The sequence below is a fragment of the Scyliorhinus torazame genome, chromosome 5, assembly GCF_047496885.1.
Source record: "Scyliorhinus torazame isolate Kashiwa2021f chromosome 5, sScyTor2.1, whole genome shotgun sequence".
Taxonomy (NCBI): domain Eukaryota; kingdom Metazoa; phylum Chordata; class Chondrichthyes; order Carcharhiniformes; family Scyliorhinidae; genus Scyliorhinus; species Scyliorhinus torazame.
Window position 1 is genome coordinate 88,493,031 of NC_092711.1, and position 20,748 is coordinate 88,513,778.

Here is a 20,748-nt window from a genome sequence, read left to right on the forward strand (position 1 = left end):
GAAGGCATTAAAGGGGGGGGTGAATGAAAGCACCATAGAGTGATTGGTAATGTTCACTTTTGCTAGTGTAAATGGCACAGTAATATTACTGCATTTTCATAGGAATAAAATGCTGGAAAAACTCGGCAGGTCTGACAGCATCTGTGGAGAGAGAATGGAGCTAACGTTTCTGGGTGACTCTGTCAACGCTGGAGCGAACTGGAAATTACGTCAGATTTATACTGTTGTGGGGGAGGGGCGTGGAGCGGATGGGGGAACTAGATAGTGGATCAGTGATAGGTGGAGATTAACAAATATATGGACAGGCGCACAAATGGAATGTATATGCTGGTGATAATGGCTAAGAAGGAGTACTGTTATTGGCACATTAAGAGATCAGAATGTGTCAATGGCAGTACAGCGGTAAGCAATGTGTCAAAGGACTACCAAGGTACAGATGACCCCAATGGCGGGGAGTGGGGGAGGGGAGACAATGGTCAAGAAAAAACAGATCGATGGAAGATGTGAAAATAAATTGATCGAAAAAAATGGAGTGAAGGTGGAGGAGAGAGTTCACAGTCCGAAATTGCTGAACTCAATGGTAAATCCGGAAGGCTGTGAATGATATGACTGGAAGTGGTTATTCTCTGTTCTTATAGGGGGTTGCGTTTGTTGCTGTTTTACGATGGTCCCTGACTATGACACTCACTGTGCAGGCTGGATTATAACGTCTGATAATCGGTGTGTGAGCACCCTCTGCTGAGCACTAACTGGAATTCTCACTGTGGGGTTTTTGTAAGGGGTCCACGAGATCGGTATCACTGTGGGCTGCAGGGCGCATAAATATACCGCACTGTCAGAGATCAGGGTGTTGGCAATCATTAGCTTGGTAATCTTCGCAGTTTTATCTAAAGTAGCTGAAAAGCGGTCACTGATGTCGCTGTGTCTGAATAGTTTCCCTCCCAGAATATGAAGCAGATAATATGGAGGTTGCCCGGCGCTTTGACTGTACCAGTACACATACGGATCAGAATCGCTTGTTTTCAAAGTGCAGGTTAATGTGATATTACTTCCTTCTTCAATCGTCATTTTTGCAGCCGGTTGCTCCACTGTGTCTTGGTGGCTCCATTCTGATATCAAAATAGAGGAAAAACAACAACAGTATCAGTCCCATATTCATCTATTGATGCATCATAATCAGCATCACTATTATTTTATCAATAATAACATCTGGGTTAGAACAATGAGGAGGAGACTGAGTGTTACTGGGACTTACTGAAAAATGATATAACGATGAAGATCGAAGTGACACGGTTCCTCATGGTCCTTCTGTAACTGTGCAGAGAGAGAAAACCTCTGTCAGAGACATAAATACAGTTCCCCGCCCCCCTGCACGGCTAGTTCAACCAATGAACGGAGCAGCCAATAACCCAATCAGGGCAGAGCAGCAAACGGAAGCGGTGGGCGGGATGACGCAGACTCAATGTTGAGTGCAGTGTGCGCAGCTGCACTCAGAACTGACGGAGCGGAATTAGCAACGCTTGAGTCTCCAAACGTCTGAGACCATCTTGCAACTGCTCACTGTTCAAATGGCTGCAAATAAATAGACGGTAGAAGAAAGAATGAAGGAAGGTAAATATCAGGAAGTCCGAAAATGGCATGAGCCCTTTCGGCCTATCTGACCTGTATCTTATGAGATAATTAACCAATTCGTCTTTCAGCCTAACCCCTCCCGCATTTTTTCACATCGCCCGCCAATTTCCCTTTCCTAGATCATTCCCTTTTGAAAGTTACATTTAAATTTTTTCCTGCCAGCCTTTTTAGGGAGTAAATTCTAGATTTGAAGACATCTCATTTTAATCAAGGAATCTACCATCTCTCTGTCTTTTTCCTCTTAATTAGGGATGCTTGGGCTATCATTTTAGTGGAAACAGTTGCGCCCATAGCGATTCCTAAGTAAGTCTTTCCTTTTACTGGTTTGTCTAACAAGAACAATCTCAGTTTCTCTGCGCCGTTCTCCTTTGTGAAGTCTCCAGTTCCTGGTACAATTCTAGCCTATATCCCCCACACCTTCGCCCACGTCTTCAGATTTTCTTTTCCGAAAAACTAGTTTTACCCATGTGAACACTTATTGAATAACATCTTTTGAAGCATAAACATCACGAGAAGTAAGGAGTCTGTCTCATCAGCTCCGATTTACATTTCCAGGAGGCAATATTTGACACTTCTAAAAAAATCTAAATCAATTAACACTAAATCCACCCAATGACCTCATTCAAGTCCCGATGGAACCGAATCCGCCAGCAGGGGCAGTCAAACTGAAGCATGCTAATCCTAAAGTCCCATGTGGCCACGTCAACGCCAATAGGGATGGTAACTTCATAGAATTTACAGTGAAGAAGGAGGCCATTCGGCCCATCGAGTCTGCACCGGCCCTTAGAAAGAGCACCCCACTTAAGCCCCACATCTCCACCCTCTCTCCCCGTAACCTCACCTAACCTTTTTGAACACGAAGGGCAATTTAGAATGTTCAATCCGCCCAACCCGCACATCTTTGGACTGTGGGAGGAAACCGCAGTACCCGGAGGAAACACACGCACACACGGGGAGGATGTGCAGACTCCACACAGACAGTGACCCAAGCCGGTATCGAACCTAGGACCCTGGAGCTGTGAAGCAATTGTGCTAACCACTGTGCTACGGTGCTGCCTGGTAAATGTGAATTTACACACACATACAGATAGACACAACTCTCGATCGATCCTCTTTAACACGATGCTCTTATGCTCATTCACATTCACAGGCGGATTGCATGTAGTTCCCGTAAATCAATCTCCGGTGTCCTTAACTGTGTTAGAAGAAGGATCGGCGCAGTTAGACTGTGAATATACAGACCAGCTGATATTCACCATGCAATTGTATCTACAAAAACAGACACAAGCTCCAAAATGAATAATTAGCAATGCGGTAACACTGAAAAAAGACGAAATCTCTCGACGATATCTGGCATAGGCCACCAGTCGACAAAGTCTGGTTACCTCAATATAAGCAGCCTCAGTGTGGAGGACGGAGCGGTCTATTACTGCGCAGCGAGGCAGCGCGTCAAATAAAAGACAAGAGCTGGTACAAAAACCTCAGCGAGTACTTACCTTTCGGACAATTAATTGCGATGCCTCGTTGCCCTTGTCCAATTCAAGAGAAATCCGGTCGCCGAATTCCTGGGACCTAGCTCTATGTCCGCAGTTACACATTTCAGTAAATATCACGGCGCTTACCCCGAATATCTATGTACCAACGGAGGTCGAAATCAACCAACAGATATGGACTGAGTATAACTGTGCAGTGCGGGCTGTTCTTCCAAACTGGGAGATAAACAGTAGGAAAGACAATGGCAGATAATGAAAGAGAGACATGAAGGCAAACAGAGCGAGACAGAGAGAGAACGGAGAATTTAGATGAATATACTGTGAGAGGGAAAAATGCAGCAATACTGAGAAATGGGAACTAATAAATGAAGAAAAACAAATGACAGATTTACAGGGAGAGACTGTGATAGAAAGAGTGAGCTAAATAGATCGAAAACGTTCGAGATGTTGGGAGGTGAACACGATGAAAGGGAATGGTAGAAATGAGGGAGATAACGAGTGATAATTAGTGGGACAGAATCAAAAAAATGAGGGAGAGATGAAGGCAGAAAGGGAAAGAGATGAAGATATGGTGAAGAAACAGTGAAGGGAACAGATGCAGGAATACTGAGACAATATACTTTCTCAGGTGGGCTATGCGCAAATCCAGTAACTTTGTTACTGAGTTACTGGATCTGCGCATCCAGTAACTCAGTTGCCGGTGACAATAACAGTGTCAGAATAGGATTTGGTGAAGTTAGATTGCCAATATAAAGGTCCCAACATGTTCCAAATGCAATGGTTTCAGGAAAATCCGGTACATCCATCGAGATGGATCATCACCAACACCTTAGTAACGATGAAAGATGAAGTTTCAGGACGATATCTGGCGGCTGCTGACGAATCGAAACAGAACGGTTAGCTCAGTATAAGCGCTCTCGGCGTGGAGGTAAGGGAGGTCAATTACTGCGAAGTGTGGCACAGAGGTAGAGAAGGTCCAAAGTGCCAAAGAGAAGCGACGGTGAGTATTTACAGCTTCACTGAGGTTCCTTTTCGCGAATGAGGTGTTCCTGTGCTCACGGAAGCAGTAGAGTCTATTTCCCGAACATTTTTCTGTCATGTAGATCAACCGAGGAAGAGTTTGGGCAATGCTGAGAGCTATCATGCCGCGAATTTTATTGTAACTTTAAAAACCGGAATATCTACCTAGCAACAGAGGGAATCACTCAAATGATAGGCGAAAATCATGGCCTGCTCTTCAAGCTTAGTCCAAGGGCAAAGACTCCTCATTACCTGTTCCTGTAACGAAATGCAGAATGGATCAATATCTGCTGCGGTATTTAATGTACAGGGCACGTAATGGGCGGCACGGTGGCACAGTGGTTGCACTGCTGCCTCACAGCTCCAGAACCTGTGTTCGATTCCCGGCTTGAGTCACTGTCTGTGCGGAGTCTGCACGTTCTCCCCGTGCCTGCGTGGGTTTCCTCCGGGTGCTCCGGTTTCCTCCCACAATTCCAGAAAAGACGTGCGGTTAGGTAATTTGGACATTCTGAATTCTCCCTCAGTGTACCCGAACAGGCGCTGGAAAGTAGCGATTTGGGGCTTTTCACAGTAATTTCACTGCAGTGTTAATGTAAGCCTACTTGTGACACTGATAAAGATTATTATTACAATGTACGCTTAATATACAATAACCGCCGAGCAACACGAGAATTACTATCAGTTGGGACATGGGAAGCACAAGATGCCGGGTTTGACTTTAATAGAAATCAATTTGTCGATCGATAATGCTTGAAGTTTCCATTGACACGACATGTCTGATGTTGGATTCCCACGCTGATCAGAGACATACTTCACCCGATTGAGACAACGGGGCGCTAAGGGCCAATTAACATGGCCAATCCAGATTTCCTAGACATCTTTGAACTGTGGAAGGAAATCGCTTCTCGGCCTTTTGGCTAAGGTGAGCGTGAGGTCAGGTGTTATGCCTGCATCTGGTATGTTTCTTTTGTGGGGACTGTGAATTGGATTAAATTTGAATTGGTTTTTGGAGCAGGCAAGGAGCTGCATTAGGGGTTTGCCCCTGTTCACACTCTGAGCTCTGGCTTTGTAACTCTTGTAAAGTAATGACAATGAAAAATAAACTTAAACAGCCAGAGGAAACCCTCGCAGACACAGGGAGAAAGTGCAAACTGCGCACAGTCACTCACGGAAGTGAACTCGGGTCCCTGGCTCTACGAGGCAGCAGTGCTAACTACTGTGCCGCCCCTGTGTCACCGCGCAACCCCTGCTTGGAGGGACAATAGAGGCATAGATGATAAAAGCAGGGAGATCATGTTGGAATTGTACAGAACTGTCGTGAGACCACAGGTGAAGTGCTGTGTGCAGTTCTGGTCGCCACATTATAGGAAGGATGTGATAGCACTGGAGGGGGTGAAGAGGAGATTCACCAGGATGTTGCCTGGGATGGAACATTTAAATTATGAAGAGAGGTTGGATAGGCGTGGGTTCTTTTCGCTGGAGCAGAGAAGACTGAGGGGCGACCTGATCGAGGTGGACAAGATCATGAGGGGCAGTGTGGATAGGGAGCAGCTGTTCCCCTGAATTGAAGGGTCAGTTACGAGGGGACACAAGTTCAAGGTGAGGAGCAGGAGGTAATGGGGGATTTGAGGAACATCTTATTTATCTAGACGGTGGTGACTGTCTGGAATAATCTACCTGGAAGGGTGGTAGAGGCAGTCTGCTTCACATCCTTTAAATAGTACCAGGATGAGCACATGGCACGTCATAACATTCAAGGCTATGGGCCAAGTGCTGGCAAATAGGGTTAGGTCGGTCGGTCCGGTGTTTTTCGCGTGTTGGTGCAGACACGAGGGGCCGAAGGGCCTCGTCTGAACTGTGTGGTTCTGTGTATCTGCGATTCCGAGTGCTAGAACATTCCTGTCATTAGGTTAATTCCCCGAGTGACACACTTCCGGGTTTGCCACGTACACATTTATATCCAGATATTGGCTGCCCAATACTACTGGCCTTGCCTTTCACTGGAGTGTCGCTGGCAATCGGAGGAATGCATTTCTCTGCTGCAATGAAGCAAGACGTGATAATGTTCTGATAACAAGTACCGCGAACCGGCTGCGGCATAGGATTCACCACACCATTGAAGGATAACGAACACTCACTCAGGAAAATGCAGGGCCTTTTCATTGCCATATGAACATCCGACATAGTAGCAGGGAGTCGGTCAATCGGCCGCTCGAGTTTACTCCACAATTCAATGAGATCATGGCTAAGGTGACCATGGCCTCAGCTCCACATTCCGTGTAACCCAAGAACGCTGGCAAGAGGTATGATCAGTAAGTTCGCAGATTCCGAGAAAATTGTTGATGTGGTTAATAGTGAGGAGGAAAACCTTAGAATAGTGGCAAATGGACTCTGAAAAGTGCGAGGTGATACATTTTGGCAGGACTAAAAAGGCAAGGGAATATATAATGAATGGTAGACGCTAGGAATTACAGTAAACAGAGGCACCCCGGGTGCGTATCCATAGACCCCTAAAGGAAGAGGACAAGTGGTTAAGAAGGCTTATGAAATATTTAAGTTTATTTTCCATTGAATATAAGAGCAGGGAGGCTATGGTGGAGCTGTTAGGACACAGCTGGAGTATTATGTGCAGTTCTGGTCACTACACTGTAGCAAGGATTTGATTGCAGTAGAGAGGGTGTAGTGGAGAGTCACCAGGATGTTGCTGGGGATGGAGTGTTTCAGCTATGAAGAGAGGCTGGTTAGGTTGGGGTTGTTTTCCTGTAAATCCACCTAATCCACCTGTTCTGCATATTTTTATCCGCAGCATATTTTTGGATTGAGGGAAGAAACCAAATCAGACACGGGGAGATCGTGCAAACGCCACAAATGCGTCCAAAGCCAGGATTGAATCTGGGTCCCTGGCGCTGTGAAGTAGCAGTGCTAGCCACTGTGCCACCCCAAATAACCAAACTCTTTGACCACGTTTTTGGCCATACGAGCTAAATGTTCCTCTGAAACTCCTTGGGACATGTAATGATTTGAAAAGCTCGACATGTACATAAATTGCTGCATTTGTTGTCGTTCAGTGAGACCTGCGAGATTACTGAGTGAGCGAGTCTGTACACCAGGATATGAACAAGAAGCAGGAGTTAAGGAATCACAGATCGATTTGTCAGTCTTATATCTGTTATGAATGCAAGTTGCAATCGTCAACTGGAATAACTGTGCAGGTGGACCTCACCTCTTGCTGTTTTTGAGTGTTGTTTTCTTACAGATTTTGTCACGCTGAGTATGGAAACTAAACTATTGATGAGGACGCGCCCCCTGCTGAGCAGCAGCTGGAACTGCCAGTGTGGGGTTTTTGTACGGACCCACCATATCTCTGTAGCAGTGTGGGCTCCATGGCACAGAAATACACGGCGCTGTCGGAGATCATTGTGTTACTGATCGTTAGCTCGGTAGTCTTGTTCCTTTTATCAAACGTAGAAGAAAATCGGTCATTGAGGTCGGTGTTCCTTTGCACATTCTGTCCAATAAGACGAAACATGTACATTGGAGCTTTCCGGGGCTGCTGACTGTACCAGGACACATAAAGGCTAGAATCGCTTGTTTTCAAGGTGCAGGTTAATGTAACTTCACTTTTCTCTGTAGCCGTTATTTCAGGTTCCTTTTGTTCCACGTTATCTTGCTCGCTCCATTCTAACAGAAATAACAGCAATAATGACAATCAGAGTCAGCCTCATATTTAGCAATAAAATAATCTGCAAAATAATCACTGTAATTTTACCAACAATAACATCTGGCTTACAGCAGTCAGGAAGCGACTGGAGTGTTACTGGGAAGGAAATACTTACTGAGAAGTGAGATAACAATGAGGAGCGAAGCGAGACGGTGCCTCATGATCCTTCTTGAGTTTGTAACTCTACAATGAGAGAAATCCTCTGTCAGAGACAGAAATACCGTCACACTGCACTGCCGATCGGGCCAATGAGAGGAATGAACCACCAGCAGCAATCTCTCCAGTAACACAATTGGGTCAGAGTGAGAGCAGCAACCGGAAGCTGTGGGCGGGGATACCGCAGTCAGAATATTGAGTGAAGTGTGCGGTGACTCTCAGCTGCACTCGGAACTGATGGAGCGGAAATAGCGACGGTTCAATCTTCATTACACCGTGACAATCCTGCACCTGCTCATCGTGCAAGTCACTGGGAAGAAATAGACTTTGAAGGACAAGACTGGACTAGAATCTAGAATCTTCTAGTCAGCGATGAGGTCACGCGATATATATTGCCCGAGACACTTTGAAAGAGTTATATTATTCTTCTTTGAAAAACTGCATTATTTACATATCCCGGTTATCCCCGTTACGTTTGTGTACAAGTTACTTCTTAAAGTTATTGTTGAATCTTCTTCTGCCTTTATTTAGAAAAAAGCCCCGTGTGATCTTCATTAACAACCCACTTACATTTCAGCAACTCAGTTCAGTCCCTCCTTCACTTTCTTTGACCTAAGGAGAGGCTGTGTGGCGCCATCGTCAGTTTCCGTGCCTCAGGCCCCTTAGTCGTCGCGTTTTACAGCAAAGACGGGCCCTTTGGCCCATCGTGCTTGCCCCGGCCATCAAGTATCCATCTAGTCTGAAGCAATTTCCGAGCACTTGGTCCGTAGCTTTGTCTGAAATGGCGTTTCAAGTCCTCATCTAAACGTTTCATCAGTGTTGCGAGTGTTGAGGACTTCCGGTTGCGGCGATGACCAGCTAAGCCGCACGTTTCGGCGGCTCCAGCTCCAACGGGCCTTCGGGCTCTTTTAAGAGCCCCAACGGGAAATTTTCGCGCGACGAAACCCGGTGTGGGGTGAGTGAATAGGGAGCCCCCCCCCCGCCCCCTCAAACGAAAGAGGAAAATATCGGCGGCGGCGGCTGCAGCGCGAGGAATCCTCGACGAAAGGGACAGAAAGGAAAAATAAACAAGATGGCGGCGGAGAAAGCCCAGGCGACATGGGGGCCGAGCAAGACGAATTCCTAAGACAGTGTGTGGAGCTACTAAAGAAGGAGGTGCTGACCCCGATGCTACAGGCAATTGAGGGGCTTAAGGAGGCACAAAGGACCCAGGAGACAGAGCTCCGCGTGGTGGAGCAGAAGGTGACGGATAATGAGGACGAGATCCTGGGCCTGGCGGTCAAAACACAGACGCATCAGGCGCTCCACAAAAAGTGCATTGAAAGGATTGAGGCCCTAGAAAACAGAGCACGAAGGAAGAACCTTCGGATACTGGGTCTCCCTGAGGGAGTGGAAGGAGCGGACAGCGGGGTTTCTGTGAGCACGATGCGAAGCTCGCTGATGGGAGCTGAGGCCCCTTTGGGCCCCTTAGAAGTGGAGGGGGCTCATCGGATCCCAGCGAGGAGACCAAAAGTGGGAGAACCACCTAGGGCGACAATTGTGCGATTTCACTGCTTTAAAGATAGAGAAGTGGTTCTGAGATGGGCCAAAAAGGTACGGAGTAGCAGATGGGAGAATGCAGTGGTACGGGTGTACCAGGATTGGAGTGCGGAGGTGGCGAGAAGGAGGGCGAGTTTGAACCGAGCCAAGGAGGTGTTACACAAGAAGAAGGTGAAGTTCGGGATGCTGCAGCCGGCACGACTATGGGTCACGTACCAGGAGAGACATCACTATTTCGAAACGGCGGAAGAAGCATGGACATTTATTAAAGATGAGAAATTGGATCGGAACTGAGGGACTGATATTGCAGGGAAATGTTACTGTCGATGTAAATAGAGAAGTAAATTGGGAAGGGGGGAGACACTAAGAAATGTGGGCGCCGGTGGGGGGGGGGGGGGACATAGGCGGAGGATGAGGAATGGGAGTGGGATGGGAAAGGGAGCTGCGCCACAAGAGGCGGGTCAGCTATAGAGATGTTCCCGCGCCAGAAAGATAATGGCGGGAAGATAGGCGCAAGGTAGATGGGAGTTCCCCACACGGGGGGGGGGGGGGGGGGTCAAGGAGTGAGCAGGAGTAGCTGGGGTCAGTTGAAGTCAGCTGACTTGCGGAAGTAATATAGGGGGAGCAATCACGCTAGAGGGGGATCTAGCGGGGGGGGGGAGGGGGGATAACTGGGTTGCTGCTGCGGAAATCAAAGAGGAAATGGCTAAAGAGTGGGTGGTCGGGGCTGGAATGCGATACCTGGGAAATGAGTGGGAGCGCGGAAGCGGGACGCGGGACTGGCCTAGAGAAGGTGATGGCTAGTCGACATGGGAAGGGAGCAGGTATCCCCCTAGTGAGGCTGATCACGTGGAACGTGAGAGGCCTAAATGGACCGATTAAATGGGCCTGAGTGCTCGTGCACTTGAAAGGACTAAGGGCAGACTTGGCTATGCTCCAGGAGATGCACCTGAAGATGGCGGTCCAAGTTAGGTTAAGGAAAGGATGGGTGGGCCAGGTGTTCCAATTAGGGCTAGATGCAAAGAATAGAAGGGTGGCCATACTGGTGGGGAAACGGGTAGCATTCGAAGCAAGGAGCATTGTAGCAGATAGTGGAGGTAGATATGTAATGGTGAGTGGCAGGCTGGAGGGAATGGAGGTTGTGTTGGTTAACGTATATGCCCCGAATTGGGACGATGCGGGATTTATGAGGCAGATGTTGGGACGTATACCGGACCTGGAGGTAGGAAACTTGATATTGGGAGGAGACTTCAACACCGTGCTGGACCCAGGGTTAGATAGATCCAGATCTAAGACCGGAAGAAGGCCGGCAGCGGCCAAGGTGCTCAAGGGGTTTATGGACCAAATGGGGGGAGTGGATCCATGGCGATTTCTTAGACCGATGGCCAGGGAGTTCTCCTTCTTCTCCCATGTTCATAAAGTGTACTCCCGGATAGATTTTTTTGTTTTGGGAAGGTCGTTGATCTCGAGGGTGAAAGAAGCTGAGTATTCAGCCATCGCTATTTCGGATCATGCCCCACATTGGGTGGACTTGGAACTAGGAGAGGAGAGGGAGCAGCGAGCCCTCTGGCGATTAGATGTGGGATTGTTGGCGGATGAGGGAGTTTGTGGAAGAGTGCGGGTATGCATTGAGAGGTACCTGGAGGCCAATGACGACGGGGACGTCCGAGTAGGAGTGGTATGGGAAGCACTAAAAGCGGTGGTCAGAGGAGAGCTGATCTCCATCAGGGCCCACAAAGGGAAAACAGAGGCCAAGGAAAGGGAAAGACTACTGGGGGAGATCTTAAGGGTGGACAGGGAATTTGCGGAGACCCCGGAGGAGGGACTGTACAGGGAGAGACGACGACTCCAGACGGAGTTCGACCTTCTGACCACCAGGAGGGCGGAGGTGCTGTGGAGGAAGGCACAGGGGGTGAGGTATGAGTATGGGGAAAAAGCTAGTCGCCTGTTGGCCTATCAGCTGCGAAAGAGGACAGCGGCGAGGGAGATAGGGGGAATTAGAGACGAAAAGGGAGCTACGGTGCGGAGAGCAGGGAAGATAAACAAGGTGTTTAAGACCTTTTACGAAGGACTGTATAGCTCCCAACCCCCGGAGGGAAAAGAGGAGATGCGGCAGTTCCTGGATCAATTGAGGTTCCCGAGGGTGGAGGAGCAGGAGATGGAAGGCCTGGGGGCACCAATTGGGGTGGACGAGGTTATTAAGGGGCTGAAGAATATGCAGGCAGGGAAGGCTCCGGGACCAGATGGGTTCCCGGTGGAATTTTATAGAAAATATGTGGACCTGCTGGCCCCGCTGTTGGTGAGGACTCTTAACGAGGCCAGGGAAGGAGGGACTCTACCCCCGACAATGTCGGAGGCGACGATATCGCTAATTTTGAAGTGGGATAAAGATCCGCTGCAGTGCGGGTCCTATAGACCTATCTCACTATTGAATGTGGACGCCAAGTTGCTGGCCAAGGTGCCGGCATCGAGGATAGAGGGCTGTGTCCCGGGGGTGGTGCACGAAGACCAGACAGGGTTCGTAAAGGGGAGACAACTAAATGTCAACGTGTGACGGCTATTAGGGGTGATAATGATGCCCCCAGTAGAGGGGGAGGCAGAGATAGTGGCGGCAATTGATGCAGAGAAGGCATTTGACAGGGTGGAGTGGGAGTACCTATGGGAGGTGCTAAGGAGGTTCGGGTTCGGGAACGGGTTTATTAGCTGGGTCAAACTCCTTTATGGGGCCCCAACGGCAAGTGTGGTCATGGGTCGGCAAAGATCGGAGTATTTCCGACTATACAGGGGAACAAGACAGGGATGCCCGCTATCTCCATTACTGTTCACGTTAGCAATTGAACCACTGGCCATGGCGCTGAGAGACTCCAGGAAATGGAGAGGGGTGATTAGAGGGGGAGAAGAACACCGAGTGTCGCTCTACGCAGATGACCTACTGTTGTATGTGACGGACCCAGTGGGGGGGGATGACAGAGGTCATGCAGATATTGAGGGAGTTCGGAGATTTCTCGGGATATAGGCTTTACATGGGGAAGAGTGAACTTTTCGTGATACACCCTGGGGACCAGAGTAGAGGGATAGAAGGCCTGCCTCTAAGGAAAGTGGAAAGAAACTTCCGAAAGCTGGGGATTCAGATCGCCAGGAGCTGGGGAACCTTGCACAGACTTAATCTGACACGATTGGTAGAACAAATGGAAGAGGACTTCAAGAGGTGGGACATGCAGCCACTGTCATTGGCGGGCAGAGTGCAGGCAATTAAGATGATGGTCCTCCCGAGGTTCCTGTTTGTATTCCAATGTCTCCCTATACTAATTACTCAGGCCTTCTTTAAAAAAATAGACAGGAGTATCACGAGCTTCGTGTGGGCAGGGAAAGTCCCGAGGGTAAGGAGGGGGTTCCTACAACGTAGCAGAGACAGAGGGGGACAGGCGCTGCCAAATTTGGGCGACTACTATTGGGCCGCCAATGTGGCGATGATCTGTAAATGGATGATAGAGGGAGAGGGAGCGGCGTGGAAAAGACTGGAGAGAAAGTCCTGTAAAGGGACGAGTCTAGAGGCGCTGGAGACGGCGCCGCTACCGCTCTCACCAAAAACATTTACCACGAACCCAGTGGTGGCGGCAACATTAAATATCTGGGGACAATGGAGGCGACAGAGAGGTGTACTGGGAGCCCTGGTGGGGTCCCCAATCAGGAACAACCATAGGTTTGCCCCAGGGAGGATGGATGGAGGATTCCAGAGCTGGCACCAGTTGGGAATTAGGAGGGTGGGAGATTTATTTATAGATGGGACGTTTGCGAGATTGGGAGCGTTGGAGGAAAAGTATAAGCTGCCCCGGGGAAACTTTTTTAGGTATATGCAGGTGAGGGCATTCACAAGACAACAGGTGAGGGAATTTCCATTGCTCCCGACACAGGGGATCCAGGATAGAATGCTCTCGGGGGTGTGGGTCGGGAGGGCAAGGTGTCAGAAATATACCAAGAGATGAGAGAAGAGGGGGAGGAGCTGGTGGGCGAACTAAAAGGAAAGTGGGAAGAAGAGCTCGGGGAGGAGATAGAGGATGGTATGTGGGCTGATGACCTAAGCAGGGTAAATTCCTCTTCCTCGTGCGCCAGGCTTAGCCTGATTCAATTTAAGGTGCTACATAGAGCACACATAACGGGAGAAAGGTTGAGCAGGTTCTTAGGAGTGGAGGACAAGTGTGGGAGGTGCGGCGGAAGCCCGGCAAACCACACACATATGTTTTGGTTGTGCCCGGCACTGGAGGGGTATTGGAGGGGAGTGACGGGAGTGATTTCGAAGGTTGTGAAGGCCCGGGTCAAACCAGGCTGGGGGCTAGCTTTATTTGGAGTTGCGGATGAGCGGGGAGTGCAGGAGGCGAAAGAGGCCGATGCCATGGCCTTTGCGTCCCTAGTAGCCCGGCGTAGGATTTTACTCATGAGGAAGGAAGCGAAGCCCCCCGGACTGGAGGCCTGGATAAACGATATGGCAGGGTTCATAAAACTGGAGCAGATGAAGTTTGCGCTGAGAGGATCGGCTCAAGGGTTCACCAGGCGGTGGCAGCCATTCCTCGACTACCTAGGGGAACGCTAGAGGGAAGATAGATGACCAGCAGCAGCAACCCAGGGGGGAGGGGGGGGGGGAAGTTTTATTTTATGTTAAATGATTAGTTTACCATGTTGGTTAGTTACTTGTTATTAGACTGTGGTTACTGTGTTACATGTACTGTTAAATTTTCTTTTTCTTATGTTTGATGTGTAAGGGGAAAAAATTGTGATCTAAAATGTTTCAATAAAATATATATTTTTTAAAGTGTTGCGAGTGTTTCCGCCTCGGGAACACAGACAGTGTGTTCCACGTTCTCACTACGCTCAAATTCCCTCCAAATTCCTACTCCTTATCTTAAATCTATGCCCCCCAGTTGTTGACGCCTCTACTAAGGGGCAAAGTTTCTTCCTATCTATGTTCCTCAGAATTTAGAACACCTCGATTAGACCCTCCGCAGTATTCTCTGCTTTAAGGGCAATAATCCCAACCTATCCAGCCTCTCTTCACAATTGAAACATTCCTGCCCAGAAAACTTCCTGATTAATCTCCTCTGCACCCGCTCTGGTGCAATTACATTCTTCCCATAATGTGGTGACCAGATGTGCAGAACATACTCCAGCTGCGGTCTAACCAGCATTCTATGCAGCTTCATAATAACCTCCCTACTCTTCTACTCAATGCCTGGGGACTGGGAGGGGAGTTCTATAGCAGTTGGTATGTGTGGGCACCTCACCTGGACATCAAGGGGTTGTGGTGCTAGGTGCCAGTAAGCTCTGAGGAGCAAGTACAAAGACCAGCACGTGCAAGGTGGCAGCAGCCAGGTGTTGGGGGGGGGGGGCGTTGGATTTGAGGGGGGGGGGGGCAGGCGGACCTGAGGCCAAGGGAGAGGTGGTAACTTACCCTTGCAGGTCACTGGGGGTCATTGGTCTTTTTCCTACATTGGACGACGGTCCCCCTTGCCATGATCCCACACTGACAGTCGTTGTCACTGCCTCCCAGGTGGTATTGGTGCCTCTGCTGCCGGCCCTCTGACCCGCCTACCCCCCCCCCCCCCCCCCGGGAGAACAGTATGTCCCTTCTCATGCATCCACAGCATCAAGGAACTTGGCCAGGTCGGCATCGCCAAAGCGAGGGGCAGCTCTAGATATTGCCGTGCTTGTATGTTGACTGCAGTGAATGGTGAGGGAGCATTTAAGAGCAGCACCCCCCCCCCCCCCTCCTCCTTAGATGAGGTGCGGATCCAGCGAATCTGACGGCGTGGCAGCCAGTAATGGTGAGAAGCTCATGGGGGCTACTTTCCAACACTAAGTGCCCTTAATTACGGGCTGCGATTTCGCCAATGCGGCCTTTGAGAAACATCCTGCGAATTGCGCCCAAAACGACACTTGTTTCCCATTAAATCGCGCTATAGGTTGATATATTTTATCATGACACTGCTAAAATAACACTAATAGAAAGGAAAAAAACTATATTCATATATCATGACCTTTTCGCATCTCTCAGAATCACCTCCAAGCACTTAGTACATATCCAATGATTTTCTTAACTATACGTAGTCTCAATAATCTCGTCTGCACCCTCTCTGGTGCAATCGCATCCTTCGCATAATGTGGCGACTAGATGTGCACAAAATACTCCAACTGCGGGCTAACCAGCGTTCTATACAGCTCCATAATAACCTCCCTACTCTTATATTCCATGCCTGGGCTAAGAAAGGCAAGTACACCCTATGTCTCCTGAACCACCTATCTACCTTTCCTGTTGACTTCGGGGATCTACGGACATGAACCCCAAGGTTCCTCTTGCCTCTATACTTCTTGGCGTCCTGCCGTTCATTGTGTATTTTCTTGCATTGTTAGTCCTCCCAAAATGCATCATCTCACCCTTTTCAGGGTTAAATTCAATTTGCCGCTGTTCTGCCCATCTGGCCCGTCCGTCTATATCATGCTGCAATCTCAACCTTTCCTCCTCGCTATTTAGCACACCGCCCATTTTCATGTTGTCTGCGAACGACGATTGGGGATGGTTCAGGGGACTGGAAAGCCAGAAAGCACTGGATTCCTGTTCCAGCTCTGGGATAGTTGGGACCGGACCTCCAGTGCAATATATTGGACCTGGACCAGAGAAAGAAATAATGAGTAGAATCCAGATTTAAATAGTCAATTCTCATTCCTGACATTGATGTTTTGACATACAAATCAATAATTACAGTGTTAATATAAGCCTACTTGTGACAATAAAGATGACTATATTATAAACCTTAAGTCCATTCAGTAACCCTCATTCTGAACCGGATTGAACATAATTCACCATCAGAGGGAGAAAAGCCCAAACATGATAATTAGAAAGTCACATGAAATCAACAGCAGAAGTATCCTCAGTGATGTCACAATAGGCCTGCCCCCCTGCTGTGTCTCGGTGGAACAATGAGTTGGACAGAGCCCGGGTCGCTCTCTCCTTCTAAAACTCTGACTCATTTCATTCCCATAGATAAGTCCCCTGGGTTGGATGGCATTTATCCTAGGATTCTCTGGGAAGCTAGGGAGGAGTTTGCTGAGCTTTTGGCTTTGAACTTTATGTCATCATTGTCTACAGGAATAGTGCCAGAAGACGAGAAGATAGCAAATGTTGTCCCCTTGTTCAAGAAGGGGAGTAGAGACAACCCCGGTAACTATAGACCAGTGAGCCTTACTTCTGTTATGGGAACAGTCTTGGAAAGGTTTACAAGAGATAGGATGTATAATCATCTGGAAAGGAATAATTTGATTAGAGATAGTCAACATAGAAAACATAGAAAATACAGCACAGAACAGGCCCTTCGGCCCACGATGTTGTGCCGAACCTTTGTCCTAGATTAATCATAGATTATCATTGAATTTACAGTGCAGAAGGAGGCCATTCGGCCCTTTGAGTCTGCACCAGCTCTTGGAAAGAGCACCCTACCCAAACTCAACACCTCCACCCAACACCAAGGGCAATTTGGACATTAAGGGCAATTTATCATTGGCCAATTCACCTAACCCGCACATCTTTAGATCAACGCGGTTTTGTGAAGGGTAGGTCGTGCCTCACAAACCTTATTGAGTTTTTTGAGAAGGTGACCAAACAGGTGGACGTGGGTAAAGCAGTTGATGTGGTGTATATGGATTTTAGTAAAGCATTTGATAAGGTTCCCCACGGTAGGCTATTGCAGAAAATACGGAGGCATGGGATTCAGGGTGATTTAGCATTTTGGATCAGAAATTGGCTAGCTGGAAGAAGACAAAGGGTGGTGGTTGATGGGAAATGTTCAGCGTGGAGTCCAGTTACTAGTGGTGTACCACAAGGATCTGTTTTGGGGCCACTGCTGATGGTCATTTTTATAAATGACCTGGAGGAGGGAGTAGAAGGATGGGTGAGTACATTTGCAGATGACACTGAGGTTGGTGGAGTTGTGGACAGTGCGGAAGGATGTTACAAGTTACAGAGGGACATGGATAAGCTGCAGAGCTGGGCTGAGAGGTGGCAAATGGAGTTTAATGCAGAAAAGTGTGAGGTGATCTATTTTGGAAGGAATAACAGGAAGACACAGTACGGGCTAATGGTAAGATTCTTGGTAGTGTGGATGAGCAGAGAGATCTCTGTGTCCATGTACATAGATCCCTGAAAGTTGCCACCCAGGTTGAGCGGGTTGTTAAAAAGGCATACAGTGTGTTAGCTTTTATTGATAGAGGGATTGAGTTTCGGAGCCATGAAGTCATGTTGCAGCTGTACAGAACTCTGGTGCGGCCGCATTTGGAGTATTGCATGCAATTCTGGTCGCCGCATTACAGGAAGGACGTGGAAACATTGGAAAGCGTGCAGAGGAGATTTACCAGGATGTTGTCTGGTATGGAGGGAAGCCCGTATGAGGGAAGGCTGAGGGACTTGAGACTGTTTTCGGTAGAGAGAAGAAGGTTAAGAGGTGACTTAACTGAGGCATACAAGATAATCAGAGGATGAGATAGGGTGGACAGTGAGAGCCTTTTTCCTCGGATGGTGACGTCTAGCACGAAGGGACATAGCTTTAAATTGAGAGGAGATACATATAGGACAGATGTCAGAGGTAGATTCTTTACTTAGAGAGTAGTAGGGGCGTGGAATGCCCTGCCTGCAACAGTAGTGGACTCGCCAACACTAAGGGCATTCAAATGGTCATTGGATAGGCATATAGATGATAAGGGAATTGTGTAGATGGGCTTTAGAGAGGGTTCACAGGTCGGCGCAACATCGAGGGCCGAAGGGCCTGTACTGCGCTGTTATGTTCTATGGTCATTCACTGAGCGATTCAATCAGACACGTTTCTCGGCGGTGCTCTTGCACATTAAGTACTAGATTATACTCATCAGTACAGTTTAACAGATTGATGGGAATTTACACAGACCCATACAGTTAATAGAGGTTTACCTCCATCAGCCGGGTTAATTTCATCCAGGCCAATGGAGAACAAACATTGGCAAGTTTGTTTATCCTTCTGCTCTTTTGATGGTCGACATTGACAGGCAGACTATTTGCAGATCCAGTGACGCAGTGTCTAGTGTCAGAAGCCGTGTTTAAAGGGGCCTCGGTTGCTTTATGTCCCTCCCGCTCGATTTTATTTCTCAGTGGCTGGAGCGTGAGCAGGTGCAGGATGGTCACAGTCTTCTGCAGATTCATCCCTTCGTTTTTTCCGCTCCGAGCGCAGCTGAGAGTTACCACACACTCAATATTGAGACTGCGGTATCCCCGCCCACAGCTTTCGGTTGCTGCCCTCGCTCTGACCCAATTGTGTCATTGGAGAAACTGCTGCCTCTGCCATTGGTCGATAAGCAGTGCTGTGGGCCGGGGATCTGTATTTCTGCCTCTGACAGAGGATTCCTCTCACTGCAGAGTTGCAGACTCAGGAAGGATCATGGGGAACCGGCTCGCTCAGATGCTCATCATTATCTCACTTCTCAGTCAGTATTTCCTTCCCAGTAAAACTCCATTCTCCTCCTGGCTGCTGTAACCCCGATGTTATTGTTGGTAAAAATAATAGTGATGGTGAAGATTAAGTTGATCAATTTGGGGGTGATACTGATTGTTGTTCTTAATCTATTTTTTATGTCAGATTGGAGCCACCAGGATACAGTGGAGCAGCCGGATGCAGAAATAAAGGTTGAAGAGGAAAGTAATGTCACACTAACCTGCAACTTGAAGACAAGCACTGCTAACCCGTATGTGTACTGGTACAGTCAGAGTCCTGGGAAGTCTCCACATTACATGCTTCGTGTTCTAGGAAAGAACCTTTACAGACACCCTGACATCACCAATCGCGTTTCAGCAACCTTAAACAAAACTGCGAAACTTAGCGAGCTAATGATAGTCAACACGCTGATGTCTGATAGCGCACTGTATCTCTGTGCCTTGCAGCCCACACTGCTACAGATATAGCGGGTCCCGTACGAAAACCCAACAGTCAGAGTCCCAGTTAGTGCTCAGCAAAGAAACAATAATCCAGCCTCCACAGTGAGAGTTACAGTCGGGGACCATTAGAAACTTGCAACAAATCGCACCCTACTTCACAATATTCCAGATGTGATCCCACGCATACCCTCAATAATTGAAGCATAACCTCCATGTTTTTGTGATGAATTCATTCACCTCACAATAAATAACAATATTCTCATTATTTGCTGCACCTGGAAACTGACGTTTCTGATTCACGCACTCGGACACCCAGATCCCTCTGAATCTCAGTCCACTGTGTGTCTGCTTCGCAAAATTTACAATTTAATATTTTCCACATTATATTCTGTTTGCCAGACATGTGTCCATTCAATTATCTTGTCCATGCCCTTTTATAGGCCCCTAAGGTCCTCTTCAACATTTACTTTCCTACATCTCTCTCTGGTGAGCAGATTTAGCAACTATACCGTCCAAGCCATTTATCTAAATTGTAAACGTTCGAAGCCCAGCACTAACCACATCCTGACAAACTAAAAAAAAACCAGTTTGATGTTCATTGTGGATTGCAGGAAAAGGTTACAGAATTACAGATCCCGGGATTCCTGCTGAGGCAATAACAAACTGGGAAAGACCTCCACGATCACAGGGCAGAAAATGTGTATCAGACTTTGAACAAGCTGTTATCGGGACGGCAGCTCGCAGCGTTACCGCCAGTTCTTTGTCGATATTTTATGTTAATAACAGGAAATAATTGGGGACCACCTCGCCCTCTGGCGCGTTTCCCAGTGGGAGGAATTTACATGGTCAGAACTGTGGAAAGGGTGTAGATTTACGTATGGAGCAATATCCAATAGCAGTTCTTCAAAAGCCGTTTTTCAAGCCATGACATGTCGAATTATCAAGGAAGATTGAATGATGTTAAAACAAAGGCCGTTTTACATTATTTCGGAGTCGCTTCATTTATGATTTTACCTGATCCTTCACTCTGTGCATCACACCCGTTATTTCTCACTTTTTTTCATTTCTCTTTTCATTGTTTCAGAACGTGCGTATCTTTACGTATCTTTACGTATTCTTCTTTCACTCATTCCGGTTTGCATGTTAACGCTTCCCCTTCGACTGTATTTCCAATTCTCTTCATGTTTCACCCTCTTTAAATCTTCCCCTTCTCGCTACGTTTTGCTCTCATTCCCCCT

General features: G+C 47.9%; 1 gene segment (V, D, J or C); it reads left to right on the forward strand.

The window, feature by feature from the left end:
• Positions 1-19,144: 19,144 nt before the first annotated feature.
• On the forward strand, positions 19,145-19,537 carry LOC140417777 (T cell receptor alpha variable 38-2/delta variable 8-like). The segment is given in 1 exon segment: positions 19,145-19,537. A coding segment is annotated over 1 exon segment (393 nt).
• The last annotated feature ends 1,211 nt before the right edge of the window (positions 19,538-20,748 follow it).